The sequence below is a fragment of the Danio rerio genome, chromosome 4 (genome assembly GCF_052040795.2).
Source record: "Danio rerio strain M-AB ecotype USA chromosome 4, GRCz13ab, whole genome shotgun sequence".
Classification (NCBI taxonomy): Eukaryota; Metazoa; Chordata; class Actinopteri; order Cypriniformes; family Danionidae; genus Danio; species Danio rerio.
In genome coordinates this window covers 75,820,577-75,832,500 of record NC_141024.2, presented here as the reverse complement: position 1 = coordinate 75,832,500, position 11,924 = coordinate 75,820,577, and the positions used below count along the sequence as shown (strand labels likewise).

At 37.7% G+C, this 11,924-nt stretch overlaps 1 protein-coding gene across 4 annotated transcripts in view; it reads right to left on the bottom strand.

Moving 5' to 3' along the window:
- Window positions 1-1,287: 1,287 nt before the first annotated feature.
- LOC103911004 (membrane-spanning 4-domains subfamily A member 15-like) overlaps window positions 1,288-11,924 on the bottom strand; it is a 35,229-nt gene continuing 24,592 nt past the window's right edge. For 2 of the 4 annotated variants that reach the window (XM_088650968.1, XM_087250578.2), the window contains exons 4-8: window positions 10,023-10,091; window positions 8,122-8,274; window positions 5,134-5,247; window positions 2,540-2,590; window positions 1,288-2,465 (exon numbers count right to left, since the gene is read on the bottom strand). In XM_088650968.1, the coding sequence (XP_088507094.1) occupies window positions 2,391-2,465; window positions 2,540-2,590; window positions 5,134-5,247; window positions 8,122-8,274; window positions 10,023-10,091 (462 nt within the window). In that variant the 3' untranslated portion in view covers window positions 1,288-2,390. The remainder of the gene's footprint in view (window positions 2,466-2,539; window positions 2,591-5,133; window positions 5,248-8,121; window positions 8,275-10,022; window positions 10,092-11,924) is intronic. The other 2 variants (XR_015484240.2, XR_015943100.1) reach the window with 2 other exon arrangements.

Below are 11,924 nucleotides of genomic sequence, written 5' to 3'. Positions count from 1 at the left end.
ATAATTTTCCTGTTATGCATAAAGAATTTCTTATTGTGATTCAGGTCGTAGGCTACCTAATGGCCTTGCTCATTTAATGAAATGCCATTTCGTCACCTTATAATCATAAGGTTCTATCTGACATTTTTGTCAAAATTGAGTTATTGACATATTCTTATTAAATGACAACTTATTTACATTATGGGATGTGTTTTTAGAAGTTGTTTACATTTTAAGATTTTTTTTTTCATTTTAAAAACAAATGTTACACACTAGGCTGTACTGTTTGCTAGATGGAATGCAAAAACTTTATGGCTCAATATCTCATAATCATTCAGAATGCAGAGAGAACCTGATCATTCCAAGGTGATGACTTGTCATTTGAAGTGATTGTTAAAAAAGAACCAAAGTTTTTAGTTGAAGACAAATGCATTTACGACCTAAAAAAAGTGATTATGCCCCTAACTCAAATTGTGTCTTCTGTAACTCAAGCATTGAATCGATTGATCATATTTTGTCAAATGCCCACATGTTAATGTGTTTTGATCGGATTTATCTGTGTATTTTTAATCAAATTGTAAGTTTATCATTTATTTTTCCATGTGAGAAATAATTTGTTACTTTTCTCATGACAAACAGAACAGAATTTATAGGCAATTTATTTTATTGGGTCAATATTATATTCACAAATGTACATTTGCAGTATTTTCTTTGTGACTTGAATTGTTTAATTGCTATTTTATATTTAAAGCAAATTTTTTAAAGCAAAAATTTTTATAAGGACTTTGATAATATTATTAAATTTGATAATTTTACAGTGTGTATGGGTGTTTCCCAGAGATGGGTTGCAGCTGGAAGGGCATCCACTGCGTAAAGCATATGCTGCATAAGTTGGCGGTTCATTCCACTATGGCGACCCCAGATTAATAAAGGGACTAAGCCAAAAAGAAAATGAATGAATGATAATTTTCCTCTGTACTGTTTTATTATTATCGTATCTTATGATTATTATAATAAATTTTACTTGTTTATTAATCTACGTGATGTCATTCATTGTTATGGTTAATATGTTCGTATTGTTAAAACACGTGAATCATTGAAGATGGATCTTTAGGTCCAACTATGTACCAGGGTTTAATCACACTAATTCCAAAAACCTGACTTAAAACTGATCATTTACGCCCGTTCACTTTACTCAAAATTACATTATTACACACATATTTTAGTAATCACCCCAAAAATAATTCATAATTTAATTACACACATACAATAGTATAAACACAGTTCAAATAAAATACAGCAGCAGTATACGTTTTCTTATTTTTTATTTTATTAATTAAACACAACAAAAGATAGTTTTAAAAACAATTAAAAACATGTTACAAATCGGGTAACACCTTACAATAACAGTACATGAATAATGATGTGTTAATATGTAATTTACCCATTATCATAAACTAATGATTAGTTAATGCTTGTGCTAATCATGAACTTTAACCACATGTGAGATGAGCCAGCACGATCTCACGAGGAAACGTAAGTATTTTACGTTTTGGCAATTTAGTGGCTAATTCGTGTGAGTTCAGTCATACGAAATTGTACGATTTTAAAAAGGAGGCGTGGCACCTAACCCCACCCCTAAACCCAACCATCATTGGGGGATAAGCAAATCATACTAAAATGTACAAATTAGATTGTACGAATTCGTACGAATTAGCCACTAAATGAAAAAGTTACGAATTGCCATGAGATTGTGTTGGATGAGCTCATATGTGAATAACGGCTATCTTAATATCTTGTTAGCACATGATTGATTATTAATGAGTTTATGCTCAATTTAACCATCATGAACTCATGACATGTTAATGTGTAATTATATCATGACTTTTCTTGGAGGGGCACATCATCATTAACCCATTCTTAACTGTTCATGAACTCCTCATGCACACCCGTCTAGTGACAATGGAAAAGTGCTCTCTTAATGTCAGCATGAACAGTTTAAACACAGGAGTTCATAAGGAGTTAGGGTTGAGTTAAGGGTGATGTGCCCCTCCAAGTAAAGTCATGACTAGGGCCAGACGGAATCTGCCAACATTTTTTGCTATCACTGCACAGAATTTGGTTGATTATTTTGGGAGTATCATAACTAAAACCTTAATATAAGAACTAAAAAGTAACCTTTTTAACTTTTATTCAATGCAAATCCAATTAGATTCACTTGATTTAGTAAACAAAGCAAGTCTCTCATATAATATCTCTACTGAAAGACAGAAAATATTACTGTACACACTGTATTGTAAATAAATCAGATGAACATCATTATTCATGTACTGTTATTGTAAAGTGTTGTCAGATCTGTTTATATCTGGATAATGAATACAAATCATTGGGATCGCAGATCTGGCCACTCTTTATTTGTATTGAGAGTACTGTAGAGGAGCTCCTGCAGGAGGGTGTTGAATTAAAGGGTTGCTGGCCACGGGAACCTGCGGGGAAAAGCTTTATTTATTGTACTGGTACCATTTTTACCCATTTAAACCATGGTTCAAGCTTTTCTTACCTCCGAGGTGTAAGTGATCTGTGGATACACAGCTTGTGAAACAGTTGGCGCCTGTGGAAGAAATCACACACGCTGCTTTATCCCTTCTTACTATTGCATGATTTTAAGACCAAGTGTGGATTCTGCAGTCCGTACTTCATCGGACCCAAAAAGAGAGGTGGGTTATGCCCAGTGGTGTAAAGTAACACATTACAAATACTCAAATTACTGTAATTGAGTAGTTTTTCTCAGCAATTGCACTTAGGTAAGTAGTTTATTTACAAAACAACCTTGAGACGTGGACGCTTTATAAATGCAGCAAACCATTGGGAAGCATAGTGTTGTGTTCACACCAGACGTGGAAGAAGCGCCAAGAGTGAGTGATTTACATGTCAAGTCAATGCAAAGGTGCAAATAGATACCCTGCGGCGCGATGGCGCTAATTAAGCCCCAGTTATGCTTCTACTTCAAGTGCATGCGTATGCTACGGTGTGGCCTACGCGTGGACACATAGCCCTCGCCATGGTTGTTGCTGTTGCTGACGCACACCTTTCAAAAAATTTAACTACACATCGCAACGACGCATAGCGCAAGTTCTGTGATTGGTCGGCTTTGTAGCGCTGATCGCCCGATGGAGCGATTGTTTACAAGTGTGGAGTCCTGTGAAGGAGCTCCGGATGGAAAGTTTTGTTTTGTGTTTACCTCATGGTTAAAGCTGTTGCACGTCCGCCGGTTCCTGCCTCAAAACGAGCGCGTTTAAGCCACTTGTAGATTAAGGAAGGGTTCAGAACAAACAAAGCACCAGCGAAGAAACTCGACACAGAGGAACACTAACACCTCACTGCCAACTAGCATTTCGGAAGTGTTACTGCAGAACAGCAGAAGTATAAATGCACAGCTACGCGCGTTGCATGCGCCGTGGGTCACACCGATCACTTGACGCAGAAGTCTAAACCAGGCTTTACGCGAATGGTGCGATACGCGTGAATGGCGCGGCACAAGTTGAGCATTTTGCGCATTTGACACACTTTAAGCCTGGCTTATACTTTTGCGTCAAGTGAACGGCGTAACCCACGGCGTATGCAACTCGCGTAGCTGTTCATTTATACTTCTGCTGCTGTCTCTGTTGTTCTGCAGTAACACTTCCAAAACGCTAGTTCAAACGCAGTGTGAATGTTCCTCTGTGTCGAGTTTCTTCACTGGTGTTTTGTTTGTTCTGAACGCTTCCTGAATGTGAAAGTGGCTCAAACTCGCTCATTTTGAGGCAGGAACCGGCGGACGTGCAAAACTTTAACCATGAGGTAAACACAAAACAAAACTTTCCATCAGGAGCTCCTTCACGGGACCCAGACTCGTCAGCGCTACCAAGCCAACCAATCACAGAGCTTGCGATATATGTCGGTGCGACGTGAGAGATGCACGTCAGTGACACCGACAGCTACGGCAAAGGGCTATGCGTCAACGCATAGGCTGTGCCATAGCATACGTGTGCGCTTGACGTAGAAGTATAAATCAGCCTTAATGCGCGAACCACTCCAGTTCGAAAATCTGAACTTCAGCGGACATTTTCGACGCATTGACTAATCAGGAGCTTGCTCTACAGGGGCGTGATTATGACGTAGCACCTGTTGTTAGTGTCTTTCACAGTGTAATACTCACTACTCTTAAGTAGTTTTTAAAGTGCTACTTTTTACACATACTTTCACTCTACTTGCACCAAATTTTTGGGCAAGTAATGGTACTTTTACTTGAGTACTTGAGATTTTTCAGTGCTCTTTCCACCACTGGTGGCCAATGCTGAATCTACACAAGATGCCGTTCAAAATGCTCACGCAGAAATGGCAGATTTGTGGCAGAATGTTTAACACAACAATTCCAGAATAATGTTGTGTTTTTGTTTCGTTTTCTTCACTTCACGTTTTGAAATGGTACAATCTGTTTTGAATCATCTATTCCATTTTAAATCATATTTAAAGTTCAGTAGTTCAGCCTGCGATTTAGCCTGTGATAAAGCAAATAAACATTTTGCTCAGGTAAGATTCTTCTAGTAAAGAAAATGTGTAAAAAATCTGAAATCTGTACCTTAGCTATAAATTAGAGTAGCTTTATCCTTTACGCTTTAATATTACGGGTGTGACGAGATATAGTGTGACGACATCTCGCAAGATTAAATCGAAATGAAACACCCTTAATATAACTCCCTCCCATCAGTCCTTACTTTATACTCACATCCAGGAGCGCAAAGTTTGTCAAGTGTTGCTAAACGAAATTGAAACCAAAAAAAGAAAAACCATAAAAAATGAAATATCAAAAATGACATTATATTGTTATGTTCCATTTGAGTAAAGGAGTTTTGAAATTGTACAGGGGGAAACAGTGAGTACAGTTTGTAGTTAAATATTTCACAGCGTTTGCATGTCCTTTACTGCATAGAATTGATTAAAATAGATGTTTAAAACCATTTAGCTGATTTTCAAAACCACCTTTTGGTTGAATAAAATATTATTTTCCATTGTTATTGTTCTTAAAAATTGTGTAATAATCTCATCTTGTTCTTGTGAAACCATGGGTCTCGTCACACCCTTACTAAATATATCAGCTGATGTCTTGCTCACCTGAGTATTACAGCAGCTGTCTGCATTACAGGCAAAACCAGACAGGCAGATGGAGATGACTAGCTCAAGGATGGCAAACAGCAGCAACACAACACTGATTCCTGCGAAGAGAGCCTGAGAGAACATTCAACATGAGCATAAAGGATAACAACAACAAGAAGTCAAGAATCTGTAGTCCTTCATTTTCCTTCAACTTAGTCCCTTATTTTATCAGGGGGTTGCCAAAGCGGAATGAACCACAAACTATTCCATCTTATGTTTTACACAGCGGATGCCCTGCCAGCCGCAACCCAGTACTGGGAAACACCCATACACTCTCTCATTCACTATGGCCAATATGTTTCATCAATTCCCCTAAAGCGCATGTGTTTGGACTGTGGGGGAAACCAGAGCACCCAGAAGAAACCTACGCCAACACTGGGAGAGCAAGCAAACTCCACACAGAAATGCCAACTGGTCCAGCTGGGACTCGAAACAGCAACCCTCTTGCTAAAGTGATGTTTAAAGGTGCTATAAAATTAAAATCTGTATATACCTAGGCATAGCTTAATAATAAGAGTTGAGTACATGAAACATCCTCAAACATCTCATTCTCATGAAAATCCTATGAGTAGTATGACCAAGATGAGTATCTAATCTCTTCGCAGTGTAGGGAATATCAGAACACAAACCAAGAGACTCCTAACAAGCAGATTTATTTATTGAGAAGTGCTGGTTGTTCTGCGGTCAAATAGCCCTCTTCAAGAAGTCTACGAGAGGCTCATTTGAGCAGTGTCGTCCTGTGCAATTTATAGGTGGAGACAAAGAAAACTAGCATGACAAGTTTAGTTGAAAGTATTGTTTAGGGTCCATAGATCCCGATGTAAGCTGCCCTGGCCTGCTAAATTACAGAAATTAACTGTAAAATAATGGACATTAAATGACAGAAATTTACTGTAAAATAACGGCCGCTAAATTACAGAAATTTACTGTAAAATAACAGCTGCTAAATATAAAAAAAATTTACTGTAAAATAACAGACATTAAATTAGAGAAATTTACTGTAAAATAACAGCTGCTAAATTACAAAATTTACTGTGTAAAAGGACATTAAATTACAAAAATTTACTGTGTAAAAGGACATTAAATTACAAAAATTTACTGTAAAATGACAGACATTTAATTACAGAAATTTACTTTAAAATAACTTACATTAAATTAAAGAAATTTACTGTAAAATCACAGACATTAAATTACGGAAATTGACTGTAAAATAACAAACATTAAATTACAGAAATTTACTGTAAAATAACCTCTGTTGAATTACAGAAATTTACTGTACAATAACCTCTGTTGAATTACAGAAATTTACTGTACAATATCGAACACTAAATTACAAAAATTTTATGTAAAATAATGGACAGAAAATTACAGAAATTACCGTAAAATAACGGGCATTAAATTACAGAAATTTACCGTAGTATAACGGACGTTAAATTACAGAAATTTACCGTAGTATAACGGACGTTAAATTACAGAAATTTAATGCAAAATACCGGCCATTAAGTTACAGAAATTTACAGTACAATAACGGACGTTAAATTACAGAAATTTATTGCAAAATACCGGCCATTAAATAACAGAAATTTACCGTAGAATAACGGACGTTAAATTACAGAAGTGTACTGCAAAATACTGGCTATTAAATCACAGAAATTTAAATGTAAGTAAATTTTTGTAATTTAGTGGCTGTTATTTTACAGTAAATGTCTGTAATTTACTGTCCATTATTTTACAGTAAATTTCTGTAATTTAATTTGATTAATTAATTGAATATATATTTTTTACAGTGTACTTTTAATTTTAAACTATAGGTTATATAATTTTATATTCTCATAACGGCTTGTCATCACAATGTAAAATTTGGGAAAGTTGGATTTTATCCAGCACCACCCAAAGAGGCATGAGGTCTGTTTAACTGTCTTCCGTTAGTGTAACGTGAATACTGTGAAATTTGATGTATATGTTTGTAATGAGGGAACAAACACATGTGAACTGCCTGATGTATGTGTAAGTGTCCTGTCGCCATGCTCTTACTGTGATTTTCCTGGAATAAAAGGACAACAGTAATCTTCGAAAGCCTGTCTGTTTGTTTCTTTTAGTTGATACAGAAAAGAGTGTGCTTTCTATGTTTCTAGGTAACTACTGTATCAGTGTTCTTTGTACTGGAGTGCATGACATCAGGTGCTTTTTCCATACGGAGTTGACTTTTTTCAACTACAGGCACATAGCGCTCCATCAAAATCATGAGGCGCTGCAGGCGCAGGGTACATAAACTTTTTGTTTTTTCTCACAGTTTGGTGTGACTGGGGCCTTAGAGTGCTGAGATAGCCAACATGAGTCATGAATAAATGATAGTAAAACATGTAATGATTCATTCTTGACAAAAGTCTTGTGTGTGTGTGTGCACATATGAATAATTTCGAGCTGTAAGTTTGGGCATTTAAAAAGCAGTCGATCAAAATATACTTGTCTTTTTCATTCTAGAGCCAATTTCTTTGTTTCTAAATGGACCTGTAAAACTATTACTTGAGATTTCTTGTGCTTACCTTCTGTGGAGATAGCAGAGAACAATTTTAACATGGTATTTAAAAACACATTCTGTGACATTAAATGAAAAGTAATATTTTTGTCACACTTTATTTTGATGGTCGAATATAATTAAAATTGCATGTACATTCTCATTAAATTAGAGTAGACTGTGGGCTAGGGTTAGTGTAAGTTGACACGTGCTCGCTAAGGACACTTGAAGGAGCAGTATCAACAGATATTAAGCCGACAGTCTACTAATACTCAAATGGACCATCAAAATAAAGTGTTACCATATCTTTAAAACACTTACTAGATGCAGAAGAGTGCATATTTAGGCTTGCTTTTTTACAGTGATCTTGTTGTATTAAATAAAAAGTTAATATAAAAATTATATCAGAATAAAAGTTGATGACATACCCTATATTGTCTCTCAATGTTATCTGTAGAACTATCATAATGCCAGGTGCAGTATCGGCAGTTTGGTCCATTAACCAAATCAAGTGAAAGAAAAATAATGGCGATGCCTGCAGCTATAGCACTGAAAACATTCATTCCAAGCGAACCGTTCATCTACAGTAGAGGCACAAAAAACAGAAAAAAGGTGTTAACATGCCATGCGAAAGTACAAGAATATATTGAACAAATTTTAAAAACTGAATACATTCTCCACAGAAATGTTGCGTTCACTGACAAAACATTTGCATATGCTCACAAATGTGGCAAGTTTAGACAAACACTTTGTTTACTTCAGTTCATCCACTGGTTTAAATGTTGAAGGAACGCACAATGAATGTACAGGCCACACACATGACGTTGAAAGTAACGCACACCGGACACACTAATATGCTATTTAAAGGGGTGGTACACTATGGTATCATATTTGAAACTTTAGTTGATGTATAATGTAGCTGTGAACATAAACAACATCTAAGATGCTTAAAGTTCAATGCAAAGGGAGACACTGGCTTTTACGGAGTTAGCTTAGCGACACATACAGTGAAAGTTTAGGAACTATAAAAACAATTTGCGAATTACAGCACATTGTTAGCTGACCAATCAGAGCCTATTGAGGGCGGGTTTTCAGAGGAACTTGGAAATATGACAGTCGTTTTCATGTAAGCTGAGCAGCTGTATATACCCAAAGAAACAATAACGTAATTTGTGAGACCAATCGAGGATCAAAACATGACCTCTCTGAACAGAAATTCAAAACATGGAGCAATCGCTCGCTTTTTAATCATCTTGTTTAATCCCGCCCCTTTTCCCCAGTGCCGTACAACAGAATTTCGCAAGCTCAAACTCTATTGTGAGTGCAGCTTCACTCCAATCCCACGAGTCTTGGCCACGCCCCCCCCCCCTTGTGACACTGGTCAACCAATGAGATTGGTACTTTAGTTCACATGCATCAAGCTGCTGAAATTGCAGTAAAACACCACTTGGTGGTGCTCAAGCACAAATAGTTCTGTCCGAGCACACAGGAATTGCGTACTAATTAGGTAAAGTCTAGACCAAATATGCGGCCAGCCCGGAAGTATGATATGCACATCAATATAACAGTTTTTTTAAGGAACTGTATAACATTATTAATTTTATTTATATAATTATTTTTTAGGGGTTTCCACCTTTATTTGATAGGACAGTCAAGAATTGACAGGAAAGCATGGGGAACAGAGATAGGGGAAGGATCGGCATAGGACCGCAAGGTGGAATCGAACTCGGGTCGTCGCGAGGACCGGAGTGCATGTGTCGACACACTAACCACTACACCACTGTCGCTGACAACATTAAATATTTTTATAGTACTGTGACGGTTGGGTTTAGGGTTGGGGTGGGGTTAGACGTTAATTTAATAACTAATATTTTCTGTCTGTTAGAAGAGATATTATATGAGAGACTTGCTTTGTTTACCAAATGAAGTGAATCTTATTGGATTTGTATTTTAAACATTAAAGTTTAAAATATATATATTTTTTATTTGACATATTAAGGTTTTAGTTATGATACTGCCTAAATAATTCAGCAGATTTTGACCAAAATTCTCTGCAGAAATAGCAAAGTCTGCAGATTCCGTCTGGCCCTACTTATAACTTTATCCAATAAAAAACGTTTTGTGCAGGTGTGTGCTGTAGGGGAGGAGGTTAAACAGAGGAGGAAAAAGCTCATGTGACAAATACACCAGGAAGCGTGTGAGGGTGAATTCTTCTGCTCAACAATCGAGTGCTAGAAACATCGTGCATTTATGCACAAATCTTTACAGACCAAGTTTTACAATCACCCAGTGCTTAGACAAATTAAAAGAACAAGTGTTGTGTACATACCAAACATAAAGCGGCTGGCGAATTAATTTGGTTTTCCGCAGCAACGGCGAGCGAGCCTGCAATAATGTACTGAGAACAGAGAGAAGAGCACAACTTAAAGCTTATGTTGGAAAATAAACATGGTACTCAACCAGAATGAGCATTTTACTGCCACATGAACCTCATTTGCATTCTTCAGAGTCACACACTAGATCTATCAAACACAGAATAAAGTGAGCTGGTGGGTTTAATCACAGCAGCTGCAGATCACAGTTTATATCAGGGGTGTCCACACTCGGTCCTGGAGGGGCCGGTGTCCTGCAAAGTTTAGTTTCAACCCCAATCAGACACACCTGGGTTAGCTAATCAAGCTCTTACTTGGCCAGGGATGTCCAAACTCGGTCCTGGAGGTATCCGGCTGAGTTTAGCTTCAGCTTGCTTCAACACACCTGCAAGTTTCTAGTATATCTAGTAAGAGCTTGATTAGTTGGTTCAGGTGTGTTTGATTAGGGTTGAAGCTAAACTCTTCAGGACACCCCTGCGCTAGGTTTTTAAGAAACATCCATGCAGGTGTGTTTAGGCAAGTTTGAGCTAAAATCTGCGGACACCGGCCCTCCAGGACCGAGTTTGGACAACCCTGGTTTATACAAAAGAAAAGCAGGAAATCCTCAAGAAAATGCATTAGAGGGTACAGCAAACTGAGGGGATTTAAACACACACAAACTAAATGGGATAACTGACAAGAACATTGCTGTAGCACATGAGAACCAATCAAAAACTATAACCACTAGCACCGGCGCCTAGACTGCAGCTCTGCACAGGAAGTTAGGCCAGAGGAGAGATGGTCATGTCCAATGGTCGTGCCCTGGTTTTTCTCGAGTTTTTTTTCCCCTTCGCTTTGGTCAATTGGTGAAGTTTGTTCCTCACCACATTCTGATTTCAGAACTGTGGAGCTGCGCATGGATGGATGTGCTCTTCAGTGTTTGGACTTTCAGCAGTGAAGATTAAACCACTCTGAACTGAACTAAACAGAACTTCAACTCTGAAATCTGGCCTGACACTGTTTCAGTTCACTACAGTTTTCTATGTGAAGCTGCTCTGACACAATCTACATTGTAGAAGCCTGGGGAAAAGTAGCAGACACTGAGATGCATGTGATCATTTTGACCACTATAGTAATTAATTACTCATAGCTGTTTTCTGTTGTGTGAAACACAAAAACCAGCATTGAATGGGGATGTAATAACATAATGAGATGCTACAGTGCATGGTCTTTAGCCTTCTCTGTAGAGCAACCGACTCCCATGCGGAAGGTCACAGGTACGATATCAGCTAGGAGCGGGTTGGGTGGCGTAAGACAGGCGGGGTTATATATGTATTATAAGATGTAAAACGGAAACATGAAAGGAACATGTAAACATCTGTTCATATTATTGTCTTAATGAGATAAAAGTAAATAATCGGATTACTGATGTCTGAGTAATCAATGATGTGACGTAGATGTCGCAGGCTAAGATGAGAGCGTAGCTCCAGTTGGAGCAGTCACTGCTGCGGTAGTGGTGCAAAGTGGATGTATCAGTGGAGGAATACAGTTGAAATCAGAATCTTAATGTTTGGCCGGTCAATTGCATGGTATGGAAACCTTATATACCTGTTAGACATGCGGGTGATCCCGACTCATACAGCTGCGATTGCATGGCTTAAAGGTACTTTGTGGTGTGCAATTTAGCATAACTGCCTCTAGGAGTCGCCAATGGAAATCAAACAAACACTCACAAGAAATGTGAAGTTGGCGTGGGACAATGCACATTCTTACGTTCATTTCATCGTTAGTAATTCCAAACGTGGGCGTGAAATCTGGCGTACGCAAAGTTTTAGCAGCGTTGATACATGAGGCCCCTGCCCAATGAGTGATGTGGATTT